We start from the raw sequence: 18,489 nt of genomic DNA, 5'->3' as shown, positions 1-18,489 counted from the left end.
GTCAAAACTTGTTATTATTATTAAATATTTTATTGCAGGATATAAAGTGAAAAGTTCGTACATCCTATATTTAAAAAAAACAAAACAACAACAAAGATAATAAATAAAAACAAACAAAGAAAAAAAATGAGTCTTTGTCTACAGTGGATGCAGAAATAGAATCCTCTTACTGAGGCAAAACTTTTTTTGTTGGCATTTAGACTGTTATTTCTCATTTATTAAATGGTTATTACAAGAATACCTTAAAGTATACATTCAGGCAGCATGGGATGGCATTGACCTCTACTATGCGATTTTTGATATGATGGCCATACTACCTTGATTTCATCATTTGTGATAATCTCATTACATTAAAAAATGTATGTATATGTGGAGTTATGATGACAGTGTTCCTTTACAAATTTGACATTAGATTTAATTCTAATTGTAAATTTAAATGATGAGATTAAAGCAATTTTATTCTATTTTATTTTTGACCTCATTATTTTGTTCACTTCTAGAAAAAGGAGTCCCTAATGAAAGCTACCACATTATCTGTGTTTTTCACACCATTTAAGCTGTTGAAGTCAAGCAGAAAAGTGGATATCTTAAGACAAATACGAACCCTTATGAGCAAAGAAGACTATCAGGCCTCTGTAAGTAGTTTTTAATGAAATCACCTAAAAATATCACAGTCTTCTAGTGTACATTGAGGTACCAGTCACCAGTGTACATTGAGGTACCAGTCACCAGTGTACATTGAGGTACCAGTCACCAGTGTACATTGAGGTACCAGTCACCAGTGTACATTGAGGTACCAGTCACCAGTGTACATTGAGGTACCAGTCACCAGTGTACATTGAGGTACCAGTCGCCACTGTACATTGAGGTACTAGTCACCAGTGTACATTGAGGTACCAGTCGCCACTGTACATTGAGGTACCAGTCGCCAATATACATTGAGGTACCAGTCGCCAGTGTACATTGAGGTACTAGTCACCAGTGTACATTGAGGTACCAGTCGCCACTGTACATTGAGGTACCAGTCACCAGTGTACATTGAGGTACTAGTCGCCACTGTACATTGAGGTACCAGTCGCCAGTGTACATTGAGGTACCAGTCGCCAGTGTACATTGAGGTACTAGTCACCAGTGTACATTGAGGTACCAGTCGCCAGTATACATTGAGGTACCAGTCACCAGTGTACATTGAGGTACTAGTCACCAGTGTACATTGAGGTACCAGTCGCCAGTGTACATTGAGGTACCAGTCACCAGTGTACATTGAGGTACCAGTCACCAGTGTACATTGAGGTACCAGTCACCAGTGTACATTGAGGTTCCAGTCACCAGTGTACATTGAGGTACCAGTCACCAGTGTACATTGAGGTACCAGTCACCAGTGTACATTGAGGTACCAGTCGCCACTGTACATTGAGGTACTAGTCGCCAGTGTACATTGAGGTACCAGTCGCCACTGTACATTGAGGTACCAGTCGCCAATATACATTGAGGTACCAGTCACCAGTGTACATTGAGGTACTAGTCACCAGTGTACATTGAGGTACCAGTCGCCACTGTACATTGAGGTACTAGTCACCACTGTACATTGAGGTACTAGTCACCAGTGTACATTGAGGTACCAGTCGCCAGTGTACATTGAGGTACCAGTCACCAGTGTACATTGAGGTACTAGTCACCAGTGTACATTGAGGTACCAGTCGCCAGTATACATTGAGGTACCAGTCACCAGTATACATTGAGGTACTAGTCACCAGTGTACATTGAGGTACCAGTCGCCAGTGTACATTGAGGTACCAGTCGCCACTGTACATTGAGGTACTAGTCGCCACTGTACATTGAGGTACTAGTCACCAGTGTACATTGAGGTACTAGTCACCAGTGTACATTGAGGTACCAGTCGCCAGTGTACATTGAGGTACCAGTCGCCAGTGTACATTGAGGTACCAGTCACCAGTGTACATTGAGGTACCAGTCACCAGTGTACATTGAGGTACCAGTCACCAGTGTACATTGAGGTACCAGTCACCAGTGTACATTGAGGTACTAGTCGCCAGTGTACATTGAGGTACCAGTCGCCAGTGTACATTGAGGTACCAGTCACCAGTGTACATTGAGGTACCAGTCACCAGTGTACATTGAGGTACCAGTCACCAGTGTACATTGAGGTACTAGTCCCCAGTGTACATTGAGGTACTAGTCACCAGTGTACATTGAGGTACAAGTCACCAGTGTACATTGAGGTACCAGTCACCAATGTACATTGAGGTACCAGTCACCATTGTACCAGTCACCATTGTACCAGTCACCAGTGTCGCCAGTGTACATTGAGGTACCAGTTGCCAGTGTACATTGAGGTACTAGTCACCATTGTACCAGTCACCATTGTACCAGTCACCAGTGTCGCCAGTGTACATTGAGGTACCAGTTGCGAGTGTACATTGAGGTACTAGTCGCCAGTGTACATTGAGGTACCAGTCACCAGTGTACATTGAGGTACCAGTCGCCAGTGTACATTGAGGTACCAGTCACCATGTGCCAGCAGTAGCCAAATTCAAAAGAAACTGTAGCCTCAGAAAGAACTGTGTGGTTCTAGTCCTATTACAAATTAGTTTCATCATCCATATTTCTGGTACTGTTTTCAACTACTCTTTGAAACTTCCAGCCAGATGCCATTGACTTTATCTACCTTGCTTGAAGTTCAGATTCCATTCATTTTATAACGAATAATTGAGGTATAATTGCCTATCTCTAATTTTAGTGAATATTCTCATTTTTGGTAAAACTAAATTATTTGCTATGCACACAAAAGAATTACTGCAATATTCCACCCCTTCTGAAAATGTTGTTACATAATTATTTTGCAGATTTTCATAATTATTGGCTTCTGAAATTTTGACCAATTTTTAGCTCCGCTGTCGACTTTGTCTTTGAGCTTATGATATGAGTGATCGTCTGTCATTCGTGTCAACTTTTTACTTTTTTGACTTCTTCGAAACTACAAGTCTGTATGCTTTGATACTCGGTGTATATGTACCTTAGATTTGTTCAATTTTGGTGAATATTTTTGTAATGAAAAAAGTGATATTTTCGACTTCTTGTTAAAAACCGCAAGTCCGGATGCTTTGATACTATACATATTGTTCATTTTCTAATGATATCTTCAGTTCTTTAATTGAAATGTGTTTCATTGTGAAATGTGTTTCATTACCAGTGAAACTAATCGCCAGGCTTTTCAGTATAAAATGTAACATTAGGTTACAGAAATGGGGTATAATAGATACTGATTTATGTAATGATTGTGACAAGGTCGACATATTATGTCACTTCCTATTCCAGTGTAGTATAGTAAACTGTTTTTGGAGTGATTTAACACACTGGTATGAGGTAGCTATATCTGATTATTTACCATTATCTTGTAAAGATGTAATTTTTGGATTAATAATAATTAAAAAATTAAAATGTTTATTGCTAACGGCGGAGCTATCTCAGCCAACAGGCTGCTTGTTTTGTTTCTTTTAGATTTTTTTTCTTAAAATTGTTTTTATATTGTTTTTCCGTTCAAGTGAGTTGAGATTAAAGTTTGAATGTATAGCGCCACCAAGTGGTAATGAAAATTGAATGTACAGTGTATAGTGCCACCAAGTGCCCAAATTGTTGTGGTAGTTTTTATGACTGTTAGATTTCTGCTTTGTGTAACATTGAGCATTTTGAATGAAAATTTGCATGTTACATACTGTATGCAATTCTGATTTTGTTTTGCAATCCAAGATGCTCAGTTATATCTGCGAAATGTGTCAGTATTATTCGGTCTAGAACACAAAATGCAGGTTGTCTGTGGGAGACCAATATGGGTAGGTTTTAAGCTCATTTTCGCCCAAATATGTTTTGTTTCAAGATGAGAATATATTTGTGGACCCCAAAATCAAATAAATTCGTTTTCATGCTCGTAGTCAGTTTGAAACAAGTGCGACACACTTTGATTTATGTTTTTTGCCAAAATTGTTGAAATGAAAAAATGAAAAATTTTTGAAATGCACATCGTCGTCTCACTGTCAGTGGTTTTTCATTTTTGGGCATATTATCTCTTCTTGAAATTAAATAACGAGAAATATAACCTTGGCCATCAGTGCACCTGTAAGTCATTTTGATCGGTCACTGAAACAGGATGTTTCTCTGATTTATTAATATAAGTCAGTGAATGATTTTGAGGTGTGTATCTCACTCGTATATGTTTTGGAAGTCACTCAATTAATTTGATTAGGCCTGAGATCTTAATACAAGTCTTTAATTGAGGTTGGTTAATTGAATTATTTGCCACTTGGGGGCGCTCTTTATACTAAGTGACTTCTGAAGTGCCCCTGGAAGTGCCCATTTGTCCTATGAGCGTACATTGGAACAATACAAGGGTCTTGTAGGAGGCCAAAATGTGTTCCACTTATAGGATGCAAATTCTAAAAAGAAAATTTATCGAGCTGACAATTACTTAGCCGGCAAAAATAAAAAAATATGACTCGAGTACAATCATGTATAAAAAATTTCTTTCGGATCAGAGCGCTCTCTACAACCAACAACATTCTTTTTTTTTAATTTAAATTTGAAGCTTCTACAATTTTTTTTTAAAATGCTGTCAACAACCAACAAATAATTCATGGTTTTTTTCTAGATTTTACTGACCAAGAAGTTGATGTATCATAGCTTGGAAGGTTTGAACTACTACCAGACGTACGACAGATTCTTTCTTGGGTGAGTTGTTCCTCATTTCTTTGTTCAATAAATTATGTTGTTTTTTTCAAACCAAATTTGCATTTCTTCTAATGAGCTTGTTGTGTGTGGTTGAAAAGAACAGGATGGTCAATATTTGAGATATTTCAGATGTTTTTACAGTTGGTCATACTGTGCATGCATTATACGAATTACAAAAAATATTGTTTTCTGCTGTAAAGACCCTCTTTTGGCTGTCACAATATATGATCCAGGATAGAAGACCAAAATGATGTAATGTTTGGTGTTTTTAAACTTCTCTCTCTACTGACATTTTTAATTCAATCTGGAAAAACATCTTACTTATCTTCGAATATATCTGTTGAGAAAACGTTTTAAAATTAGACATTTTCTTTCATAAATTCATTCATGTAAAGAGAAACCTGTACAAACCAGATTAAACTGGATATTACTAGTTTTGTACTCACTATTGTAACTACATGGATTGACTGCTCTATAACAGAACAATAACATCAGCATATTCTGGTTATGAAATGAAGACATATGATACTTTTTAAATTTTTTTACCTTGCACATACATTTTTTCTGTATTATCAAGAATGGAAAGGCATATGAGGGAGGAAATGTCATTGACCCCAGCATATCATATCTCTGATCTGCCCTGACTAATTTAAACTTTACAACTAAATCATGTTATGTATATTAACATGCAGTTCTGACTCAAAATGACTGACTCATTGTAGTTTATTATCGAACAAGGGGGACTCTTTCATGACTTGGTTTTTTTTAACACTTAATTTTATGATAAAAATAATCTTCTCATTTCTTCTTAAATATGAATCCTATAATAAATTGTCTATCCTATGAAATAATTAGTTCCGGTTTGGATGCAGTTTGAAAACAGGGACTTATGGGTTGATTTTCATGCATACGTACATAAGTGGAGCATGTCGTTCATATCCTGCCATATCTCACAAATGCTTGGACTGTTCAAACTTCATACATACATTTCAGTTTTTCATCTTTATTGTAATTTTCTTTTTCTGAGTCAATATTCAAACAAGGATACGATTATGCAATAAAGATTATTATTATTATTATTATTACATTAGACATTATACGTATGGACATGCGCACATGCGTTTGGTCCATGATCTGCTTCAAAATGACCGAATGGCAGCCATTTAAATGCCAAAACTGGATCTCACATTTGTGTGGATGAATTTAGTTTAAATTTGATTTGAACACTAGGATATTTAGTTCAAAATGAACAACTGGTGTCAATTTTGTTTAAAGAATGCAGTTCATAATCCATTTATTTGACATGTCTGGACCATTCAAACAAATCAGACAGTATAAGCATGGTATACTGTAATTGTATTTTGTCACAATCAAATCCAAAATGGCTGACTGTCGTGGAGTTATTACAGATTAGTTTTACCATAGTGATGAAAGTTTCCCACATCTATAATACAAACATTGACAATGACTTTTTTTTTAAACATAGAACAAGTGTAGTGATGGGATACCTTGGCTGGATGGCATATGTTCTTCAGTTGCTTCTACGAGAACATACAACAATAACAATCATGCAAAAAACAACGTTTAATAAATTTACAAATTCATCATTGACTGTACAGAAAGGCCGAAGAATAATATTTATGACGATTGGTCTAGTCGTGGCGTTACTATTGATGTTACAAAGTTCAAAGTACATGTATTATGTGTATTGTCTTTTGCCAGTTATGTTATGGAACAAAGCAACACAACAGTAAGTATTGGTATCAATTGTACAACAAAACAATGACTAATTATCATTTAATACAGTTTGATGATTGTAATGGGTTCGAAGTGGATGCGCAGGTGTTCACATTCTTTTGACCATATTTTAACATAGGGCAAATTTCTATTTGCAAAATAGAAAAAAAAAATCATGAAACTGTGTTGAGTCACCTTAAGTGACTTGAGATTGCAAACCATAGACCCGTATGCTGACCCAAGTTTTTTTTACACACAATGATTAGAAGTTTGGGCTTATCCTGTTATACCTAATTTGAGGTTGTCATGGCGAACTGTTAAATAAATATTCCAAAAGTGATTTTGAGTATTATGTTCCATCAAATGAATGACAATTAGGAAATTTTTTTAACGACAAGTTTTTTTTGCTGTATCCATACGGTCCTTTGTCTAACCTTTTCACCAGCAGACTTTCTCACCCAAATTTGTCTGCACTTTTTGTCTTATATTCTTTGCTATTTCTGGTAATGAACGCTAATGTTGGAGCCAACTAAACATACCCATTCTAAGTTATTTTAAACATAATGCATTATGTATGTGGTAAAATAAGCATTTGTGGAATTCATGACTTGTGTACTTTGAAAGCTGACTGATTTATTATTAACATAAAATTCTGACATTTTAGATTGTGCTTCAGAACACACTGAATACGTGCATACACAGTGACAGCATACATTTACGTATATATGTTAAGATTTGTCATACCTAGAATTAAGTTTTTTTTTGTTTTTTAAATGTTTTTGTGCCAGGCGACAGTTCCGGACTTTGAATGTCACTGTTGTCTCTCCTGACTCTTTTTTTTGTAAGTGCAAATTACAAGTGCTAGTTCTGACACGTAGTGCATTTTGCCACAGATCTCATATTCTTGTTTTGGCCTTCCAATTGAGTCTGTGGCACACTTACATAGGATAGGCATCAACCTGTTGATGTTCAGCCTAAAGTAGGATTTGAACTTGGGTCTACCGATCATGAGTCTGATGCGACAACCACTATGCTACCAGTAACCGGTAGAATTAAGGGGTTTACAGAAAAACATAAAAGGCAGAGATTCATCACATTGCTATGGCAACAACCATATAAAGTACCTTTGTTGTGATATGGCAAGAACATTGTAGTAATATTAACCATGGAAAATAGCTAATGTTTCATTGTACAGAACATTATCAACTTTGCTATGAGGAAGATAGTCTACAGTAGAGCTCTTTTGACCGTGATGTCATAAGCTGCGTCAAACCTTGGTAGTTGCTACCCGACTGTTGCTACCCGGCTATGCTGTCTGTTGCAGTCATGCTGCAATCTGCGCTTTCAACCTTACTTGTGGCTGCTCTAATCAATCAATCAATCAATCTAATCAATGAAAAACTCCATTTGATCTAATCAATGAAAACCTCTATTTGATCTAATCAATGTAAAACTCTATTTGATGTAATCAATGTAAAACTCTATTTGATGTAATCAATGTAAAACTATTTGATGTAATCAATGTAAAACTCTATTTGATCTAATCAATTAAAACTCTATTTGATGTAATCAATGTTAAACTATTTGATCTAATCAATGTAAAACTTTATTTGATCTAATCAATGTAAAACTCTATTTGATCTAATCAATTAAAACTCTATTTGATGTAATCAATGTAAAACTTCATTTGATCTAATCAATGTAAAACTCTATTTGATGTAATCAATGTAAAACTCTATTTGATGTAATCAATGTAAAACTATTTGATGTAATCAATGTAAAACTCTATTTGATGTAATCAATGTAAAACTCTATTTGATGTAATCAATGTAAAACTATTTGATGTAATCAATGTAAAACTCTATTTGATCTAATCAATTAAAACTCTATTTGATGTAATCAATGTTAAACTATTTGATCTAATCAATGTAAAACTTTATTTGATCTAATCAATGTAAAACTCTATTTGATCTAATCAATTAAAACTCTATTTGATGTAATCAATGTAAAACTTCATTTGATCTAATCAATGTAAAACTCTATTTGATGTAATCAATGTAAAACTCTATTTGATGTAATCAATGTAAAACTATTTGATGTAATCAATGTAAAACTCTATTTGATCTAATCAATTAAAACTCTATTTGATGTAATCAATGTAAAACTTCATTTGATCTAATCAATGTAAAACTCTATTTGATCTAATCAATGTAAAACTCTATTTTATCTAATCAATGTAAAATTCTATTTCATCTAATCAATGTTAAACTATTTGATCTAATCAATGTCAAACTCCTTTTGATTTAATCAATGTCAAACTTTATTTGATTTAATCAGTGTAAAACTTTATTTGATCTAATCAATGTAAAACTCTATTTTATCTAATCAATGTTAAACTATTTGATCTAATCAATGTCAAACTTTACTGGATCTAATCAATGTAAAACTCTATTTGATCTAATCAATGTAAAACTATATTTGATCTAATTAATGTAAAACTCTATTTGATGTAATCAATGTAAAACTCTATTTGATGTAATCAATGTAAAACTTCATTTGATCTAATCAATGTAAAACTCTATTTGATGTAATCAATGTAAAACTCTATTTGATCTAATCAATGTAAAACTCTATTTTATCTAATTAATGTAAAACTATTTGATGTAATCAATGTAAAACTCTATTTGATGTAATCAATGTAAAACTTTATTTGATCTAATCAATGTAAAACTATTTGATCTAATCAATGTAAAACTCTATTTTATCTAATCAATGTTAAACTCTTTCATCTAATCAATGTTAAACTATTTGATCTAATCAATGTAAAACTTTATTTGATCTAATCAATGTAAAAGTCCATTTGATCTAATCAATGTAAAAGTCCATTTGATCTAATCAATGTAAAACTCAATTTGATATTTGTAACATAATTGTTCTATTAGTAGCACACACTTTTATGTAAATTGAAGATTTTTCTGTTGTCAAGATCAGTGATATTTCAGTGATCTAGTATACCACAAATGTGATGTATGTCTTTAACAGTTATGTTTAGTCCACATTTGCGCTAACGTACCCATTTAGGAGCTACTGAAAACTTGATCATTCACATCAAGTAAACTTAATGATTGTTAATTATTAGCATGAACCAGTGTAATCATCTTGGTACAGGTGTTATCAATAAAATACAGGAGGTAAGTAGTATGAATCAGGGTACATACATATTCATCTAATTACGTATTTATAGCGATTTCCTGGTATAGTCATCGACTTTGGAACATATGTCACATCAGTGTGTTAATAGCGAGGACGGTTGTTGTAGTCTTTGCCTGGTACTTATTGTATTCAGAGAGCTTCTAATATATTGTCCTCTCGTTCAGTATAGGTCATCAGGTTAAACAACTTTTTAAGGGTTATAACCCTTCCAGATGGTCTAGCGCTGTGGGCTCAACACTCCCCAAATATGCTCTCTGCTAAAATTGCTGGTTGTAGAAAGAAACAAGCGCTACGTCATAATGCGCCATATCAGATAGTGATTGTTACTTTGCAAACTGAGGATGCTTTTAAAAAATTTAAAATATTTTTAAGTATTTATAATTTTAAATATTTAGTTTTTATAAAAGACAAACTTTGACTGAATATAGAAATGAACAATAAATGTTGATCATTAGATATTAGATCAGAATTGAAATTTGCAGGGAAAAAATATATTTTAAGAAAAAAAGTTGCTTAATTTTTAAATCAGCATCTCTGCCAGTGTCTTCAGTGAATCATAAATCCTTGTATAAACAGATATTCAGTTCAATAATGTAGTCAATGTCAACAGCAAAATTCTTAGTTTAAACTAGCTGGTAGGAGGGAAAAGTAAGCTCTGTTGAGATTCATTACAAGCTGATTTGGATAGGAAATGGATTAGGGATTAATTAAATTAAGTGAGAAATCTTTGCAACGTGTTTTGTTTATTTATAGCAGCTATAGGGTATTGTAGAAAAAATTGTTGTTTGCACGTCCTGTATTTAAAATAACAGTGTTGGTCTTTTGCACGTCCTGTATTTAAAATAACAGTGTTGGTCTTTTGCACGTACCCTATTTAAAATAACAGTGATGATTGTTTCCTTGTTCCATATTTAAAAGATTCAGTGTTGGTTGTTTCCTTGTTTCATATTTAAAATAACAGTGTTGGTTGTTTCCTTGTTCCAAATTTAAAATAACAGTGTTGGTTGTTTGCTGATTGGCCAAAATGCAAACAAATAATATAACAATGTTTTATATTAATATAGAAATTAATTTAAAAGTACTTCCCAGTCAAAAATATTTAAGTATAAAAAGGGACAAAAAGCGAGATTGGTTGAAAATGGAAAAAAAAAACATTTGATACAGGAAAGCCAAAAAAATAAATGAATAATTTGCTGAATTTTTTAATTAACACCCCTCCCAGAGTTTCCAGACTATAACATATCCGTGTATAAACCGATATTCAATTCAGTAATGAAGTCAATGTCATCAGCAATAATATTTTTAAATTATCATATATTATTTTACAGTTTTATTTATTTTTATATACATTATTTTATATACAAATGCATTCCTAGTAAGTATAGTGTACCGGTGCATTATGGGATTTCTCAGCAGCCCGTATGTCATTATGCCTGCACTACACGTATTTATGTAGATAGCTATTAATAGACTGGTACGGGTCATGCCATTGTCTTATTTTACCATTTCTACTTTGATATAGAATTGATTTGTGTTCATCCTCAGTGATTTAAGTCATATGAATATCCATTTGGTGTTGTTAACAAAGCATTTGTTTGGCTCACACTACCTACTAATGTGATCAGCTCAATTCTTCTTTTTTTTATCTAAAGCAATTTATAACTTTAATTTTCAAAGTAAAAAAAAACACATTTTTAAATTTTGTAATTAATAGAACAATATATTAGTTTTGAAGTACATAATGAGCACACAATTGTTAATGCAAGAATGTGTAAAAAAGTCTCTCTGAAGTCTTCTCCTCGCACATATACAAATCGTTCGTTTTAGTTAATCAAATATATGAATAAACAGAAACTAGACTATAAACTGATGTATAACAGGTGTGTTCAGGCAAGTAAACTTACCTGGGATTCAAAACAAATTACTAAAAAGCTGCTCTCATCGTTACCGCTCGTTGTCATGCTCTGGGCACTGTTCTAGATTAACATCAGTTTTATTTGTTTTATAAAATTTATAGCTGTAAAAGTTTTTCTGAACATTGAAATTTTGCGAGTTCACAGATTGTATCAATTAGGTTTCTGAACTGAAAAAAGTCGAGCTGTGAAAGGCTCTTCCATGGAAACTTCATTTAATGCCCTAACCTGACAACCAATTTGTGTAAATTTAGTTATGGTTAGTGAGGCCTATTTCTTTTTTATCAATATTGTTGTGAAATTTCCATATCAAATTACCCATTTTATAATTGCCTATAAATGTTCAAATGTTTGTATTCTAACATCAACTTTTGTCACGTTTTGAAATAAAATAAATAATAAAACAAAAAGTTATTTTTATATTATTTCAAAATTTTTATTTTGTGAAAAACTGGTAGTAAACAATTAGCTATGTTCATTTGGTCTAAAATAAACAAAAAATTATGAAAAAAATGTTACTATTTGGTTTTGTACGAGGTGTACACTTTACTTTGCAAAAACACAGTTAATATGTTTACTCCTATCGGTAGTAAAAATTAGTGAGTAAGGTATGTTATTGGAATTAAAATTTTTATTAAAAATGTGTTGGTCTTCATGTATGGTTGCCATAGTTATAGTTGTATTGTTACTATAAAGTTTTGGGGATTCCTTGGCATTTAAGTGTCATAAGTTCTAAGTGTCATAAGTTCTAAGTGTCATAAGTTCTAAGTGTCATAAGTTCTAAGTGTCATAAGTTCTAAGTGTCATAAGTTCTAAGTGTCATAAGTTCTAAGTGTCATAAGTTCTAAGTGTCATAAGTTCTAAGTGTCATAAGTTCTAAGTGTCATAAGTTCTAAGTGTCATAAGTTCTAAGTGTCATAAGTTCTAAGTGTCATAAGTTCTAAGTGTCATAAGTTCTAAGTGTCATAAGTTCTAAGTGTCATAAGTTCTAAGTGTCATAAGTTCTAAGTGTCATAAGTTCTAAGTGTCATAAGTTCTAAGTGTCATAAGTTCTAAGTGTCATAAGTTCTAAGTGTCATAAGTTCTAAGTGTCATAAGTTCTAAGTGTCATAAGTTCTAAGTGTCATAAGTTCTAAGTGTCATAAGTTCTAAGTGTCATAAGTTCTAAGTGTCATAAGTTCTAAGTGTCATAAGTTCTAAGTGTCATAAGTTCTAAGTGTCATAAGTTCTAAGTGTCATAAGTTCTAAGTGTCATAAGTTCTAAGTGTCATAAGTTCTAAGTGTCATAAGTTCTAAGTGTCATAAGTTCTAAGTGTCATAAGTTCTAAGTGTCATAAGTTCTAAGTGTCATAAGTTCTAAGTGTCATAAGTTCTAAGTGTCATAAGTTCTAAGTGTCATAAGTTCTAAGTGTCATAAGTTCTAAGTGTCATAAGTTCTAAGTGTCATAAGTTCTAAGTGTCATAAGTTCTAAGTGTCATAAGTTCTAAGTGTCATAAGTTCTAAGTGTCATAAGTTCTAAGTGTCATAAGTTCTAAGTGTCATAAGTTCTAAGTGTCATAAGTTCTAAGTGTCATAAGTTCTAAGTGTCATAAGTTCTAAGTGTCATAAGTTCTAAGTGTCATAAGTTCTAAGTGTCATAAGTTCTAAGTGTCATAAGTTCTAAGTGTCATAAGTTCTAAGTGTCATAAGTTCTAAGTGTCATAAGTTCTAAGTGTCATAAGTTCTAAGTGTCATAAGTTCTAAGTGTCATAAGTTCTAAGTGTCATAAGTTCTAAGTGTCATAAGTTCTAAGTGTCATAAGTTCTAAGTGTCATAAGTTCTAAGTGTCATAAGTTCTAAGTGTCATAAGTTCTAAGTGTCATAAGTTCTAAGTGTCATAAGTTCTAAGTGTCATAAGTTCTAAGTGTCATAAGTTCTAAGTGTCATAAGTTCTAAGTGTCATAAGTTCTAAGTGTCATAAGTTCTAAGTGTCATAAGTTCTAAGTGTCATAAGTTCTAAGTGTCATAAGTTCTAAGTGTCATAAGTTCTAAGTGTCATAAGTTCTAAGTGTCATAAGTTCTAAGTGTCATAAGTTCTAAGTGTCATAAGTTCTAAGTGTCATAAGTTCTAAGTGTCATAAGTTCTAAGTGTCATAAGTTCTAAGTGTCATAAGTTCTAAGTGTCATAAGTTCTAAGTGTCATAAGTTCTAAGTGTCATAAGTTCTAAGTGTCATAAGTTCTAAGTGTCATAAGTTCTAAGTGTCATAAGTTCTAAGTGTCATAAGTTCTAAGTGTCATAAGTTCTAAGTGTCATAAGTTCTAAGTGTCATAAGTTCTAAGTGTCATAAGTTCTAAGTGTCATAAGTTCTAAGTGTCATAAGTTCTAAGTGTCATAAGTTCTAAGTGTCATAAGTTCTAAGTGTCATAAGTTCTAAGTGTCATAAGTTCTAAGTGTCATAAGTTCTAAGTGTCATAAGTTCTAAGTGTCATAAGTTCTAAGTGTCATAAGTTCTTAGTGTCATAAGTTCTAAGTGTCATAAGTTCTAAGTGTCATAAGTTCTAAGTGTCATAAGTTCTAAGTGTCATAAGTTCTAAGTGTCATAAGTTCTAAGTGTCATAAGTTCTAAGTGTCATAAGTTCTAAGTGTCATAAGTTCTAAGTGTCATAAGTTCTAAGTGTCATAAGTTCTAAGTGTCATAAGTTCTAAGTGTCATAAGTTCTAAGTGTCATAAGTTCTAAGTGTCATAAGTTCTAAGTGTCATAAGTTCTAAGTGTCATAAGTTCTAAGTGTCATAAGTTCTAAGTGTCATAAGTTCTAAGTGTCATAAGTTCTAAGTGTCATAAGTTCTAAGTGTCATAAGTTCTAAGTGTCATAAGTTCTAAGTGTCATAAGTTCTAAGTGTCATAAGTTCTAAGTGTCATAAGTTCTAAGTGTCATAAGTTCTAAGTGTCATAAGTTCTAAGTGTCATAAGTTCTAAGTGTCATAAGTTCTAAGTGTCATAAGTTCTAAGTGTCATAAGTTCTTAGTGTCATAAGTTCTAAGTGTCATAAGTTCTAAGTGTCATAAGTTCTAAGTGTCATATAGCAAATGCAGCAAGACTCACAAGGTATCAGAAGCTTCTTAGGAATAGCCGAAATTTACCAACGACCATTTTTGTAGATTTGTTTTCAGCATCTTCTAAGTTAACGAACTTATCAACGTGAACAATATTACAAAATTTAATGTGAAGTAATTTAGATTTGTCTGCACACCAGACTCTTTGTTTACAATACAGACATTTCTTTCCAAGTTTATAATACTACTCATGTTGCCATAGTGTCTTTGAAGATTAAACATTATGTACTTGGTGTGTTATTCAAATTTAGTGCACACCCAAGGCACAATTTGAAATGCGTAACTCATTGTAACTATCACATGGATCGTCAGTGAATAATGAATAGAAAAACTATTTGTGTGTTCTAACTATATACCGATAATATTATGCATTCACCGTGCATTTTCGCTTTGAATCCCATTTGAGGATTTTGTTGTTTCTAATTCTCCCAAGCTCTCTGCACTGAAATGCCACTACTGCTTGCAGATTTACTATTAAGATGCTTGAAGACCACTGATAGAACTAGCTCACACTGTAGCTAATATTATCATAAATATATACATTGATGGATCCAAAATTGAGTAATTTTGTTAATAGCAGTCATTATACTGGCCGCAAAGCAAGTTCAGAGAACTGTGTGCAAATTAATAAATAAATGTGCTAAGACACTGACGACGCTCACACACAAATAACAATTATGAATGTTTCTGCTGGTAAAACACCTGAAAATGCATACATGTGATAAATAGATATCAAAACTGTGTAATATCATATTTATAAAATGAGTGTCGAAAATTATAACACACGTTTAATAAATATGTATTTGGTCACTCATTCTATGAAACTAATAACTTGCCAGGTTTTTGTCAGGATAGCTCACAAACCCCAAAATAGATTTATTGATATTCAAAGTTTATAGTGCTTTTAAAAAATCGTTGACAATATAAATTTACATATACTTACTATTTGTTTACAGTTATCAAGTGATCTATGATGTCATTAATTATCTTTCACTTAATCATTGGTACTTGATGCTGATTGGTTACTGTATTATTGGTGCAGTCAGTGTTGAAATATTGGTTCTAAGTTTTTTCTATAGAGAACTGATGTCTGTTGGTTTGTTAGGGATAGGTTTATTTCCTCTAATGACATCACTGCGACAATCAAATAAGGTAAGTTTCAAACCAGATGTTTTAGATGCAAAGTGGCAAATAATTGGGTCATGTTCATTTCAAACTGTTTTGGCTTGCTTATCACAACATCACTCAAACCTTTCCCATTGTCCACTGTGCTCTGTAATGCTATTGGTTGGAAAGCTGTTCAATCTATAAGCATGGTATGAGATCACTTTTAAATGTTGGAAAATCACTACGTGTGATTCTCTCCTTGTGAGATATCAATGTACATGGTTATCAAACTTGCATACTATTACCTTGTCTTGATTATATGTATATATATATATTTTAGTTACTGGTATTTTTCTGGATGTTATCTTGTGGTGTCGTTGCAGTGTTTCCAATGCTACCAGTAGTTGAACGACAGTCAAATATCAACCTTGTGTAAGTATCCATGGCAACTTTAATATACATTAAAAACCATAAATAGTAGAAAAATATTTCCTTGTACAATATAGACCACAAAGTGTAGATGAGAATATTTCCTGGTAGAATATAGACCACAAAGTATAGATGAGAATATTTCCTGGTAGAATATAGATACATTGTAACATAGTATAGATGAGAATATTTCCTTGTACAATATAGACCAGAAAGTGTAGATGAGAATATTTCCTGATAGAATATAGACCACAAAGTGTAGATGAGAATATTTCCTGGTACAATAGATCACAAAGTATAACTAAAAAAATTCCGTCAGAATATAGACTATAAAGTATAGATAAGAATGTTTCCTTGTACAATATAGACCACAAAGTATAGATGAGAATATTTCCTGGTAGAATATAGACCACAAAGTATAGATAAGAATATTTCCTAGTAGAATATTGACCACAAAGTATAGATAAGAATATTTCCTAGTAGAATATAGCCAACAAAGTGTAGATGAGAATATTTCCTGGTGGAATATAGACCACAAAGTATAGATAAGAAAATTTCCTAGTAGACTATAGACCACAAAGTATAGATAAGAATATTTCCTGGTGGAATATAGACCACAAAGTATAGATAAGAATATTTCCTTGTAGAATATAGCCAACAAAGTGTAGATGAGATTATTTCCTGGTAGAATATAGACAGCAAAGTGCAGATGAGAATATTTCCTTAAATAATATAGAGCACAAAGTATAGATGAGAGTATTTCCTGGTAGAATATAGACAACAAAGTGTAGATGAGAATATTTCCTAAAATAATATAGAGCACAAAGTATAGATGAGAATATTTTCTGGTAGAATATAGACGACAAAGTGTAGATAAGAATATTTCCTTAAATAATATAGAGCACAAAGTATAGATGAGAATATTTCCTTAAATAATATAGAGCACAAAGTATAGATGAGAGTATTTCCTGGTAGAATATAGACAACAAAGTGTAGATGAGAATATTTCCTTAAATAATATAGAGCACAAAGTATAGATGAGAATATTTCCTTAAATAATATAGAGCACAAAGTATAGATGAGAGTATTTCCTAGTAGAATATAGACAACAAAGTGTAGATGAGAATATTTCCTTAAATAATATAGAGCACAAAGTATAGATGAGAATATTTCCTTAAATAATATTGAGCACAAAGTATAGATGAGAGTATTTCCTGGTAGAATATAGACAACAAAGTGTAGATGAGGATATTTCCTGGTAGAATATAGACAACAAAGTGGAGATGAGAATATTTCCTTAAATAATATAGAGCACAAAGTATAGATGAGAATATTTCCTTAAATAATATAGAGCACAAAGTATAGATGAAAGTATTTCCAGGTAGAATATAGACAACAAAGTGTAGATGAAAATATTTCCTGGTAGAATATAGAGCACAAAATGTAGATGAGAATATTTCCTTAAATAATATAGAGCACAAAGTATAGATGAGAATATTTCCTTAAATAATATAGAGCACAAAGTATAGATGGGAGTATTTCCTGGTAGAATATAGACAACAAAGTGTAGATGAGGATATTTCCTGGTAGAATATAGACAACAAAGTGTAGATGAGAATATTTCCTTAAATAATATAGAGCACAAAGTATAGATGAGAATATTTCCTTAAATAATATAGAGCACAAAGTATAGATGAGAGTATTTCCTAGTAGAATATAGACAACAAAGTGTAGATGAGAATATTTCCTTAAATAATATAGAGCACAAAGTATAGATGAGAATATTTCCTTAAATAATATTGAGCACAAAGTACAGATGAGAGTATTTCCTGGTAGAATATAGACAACAAAGTGTAGATGAGGATATTTCCTGGTAGAATATAGACAACAAAGTGTAGATGAGAATATTTAGTCCCCGTTCGGACGCAGTCCGAAAACGGGGACTTATGTTTTGCCCTGTGTGCGTCCGTCCGTCCGTGCGTTCGTGCGTCCGTGCGTCCGTGCGTCCGTGATCACCTGTATCTCGAACATGCATGGACCGATTAAGTTCAAACTTCACTCATACATCACACATTATATGGGACATATGCACATGCATTTTTTTCATGATCCGATTAACGATAGCCGAATAGCGGCCATTTTAAGGCCGAAAATGCATCAAAATCGCACATTTTCACCATTCCAGACCCGGATCTCAGTTATGCATGGACGGATTTTGTTCAAATTTGGTACATACATTAAACATAA

The 18,489-nt window shown here is 32.6% G+C and overlaps 1 protein-coding gene across 1 annotated transcript in view; it reads left to right on the top strand.

The window, feature by feature from the left end:
- The window catches only part of LOC100369321 (GPI ethanolamine phosphate transferase 1-like), a 67,089-nt gene that overhangs the window by 15,954 nt on the left and 32,646 nt on the right, over window positions 1-18,489 (top strand). The window contains exons 9-13 of the mRNA XM_006816923.2: window positions 501-635; window positions 4,667-4,746; window positions 6,233-6,496; window positions 15,663-15,858; window positions 16,154-16,245. Coding sequence (XP_006816986.2) covers window positions 501-635; window positions 4,667-4,746; window positions 6,233-6,496; window positions 15,663-15,858; window positions 16,154-16,245 — 767 coding nt within the window. The remainder of the gene's footprint in view (window positions 1-500; window positions 636-4,666; window positions 4,747-6,232; window positions 6,497-15,662; window positions 15,859-16,153; window positions 16,246-18,489) is intronic.

Source organism: Saccoglossus kowalevskii, chromosome 6 (assembly GCF_978046115.1).
Source record: "Saccoglossus kowalevskii chromosome 6, keSacKowa6.1, whole genome shotgun sequence".
Classification (NCBI taxonomy): Eukaryota; Metazoa; Hemichordata; class Enteropneusta; family Harrimaniidae; genus Saccoglossus; species Saccoglossus kowalevskii.
The sequence above is the reverse complement of the archived record's forward strand: the minus strand, read 5'-3'. Positions and strand labels throughout refer to the sequence as shown.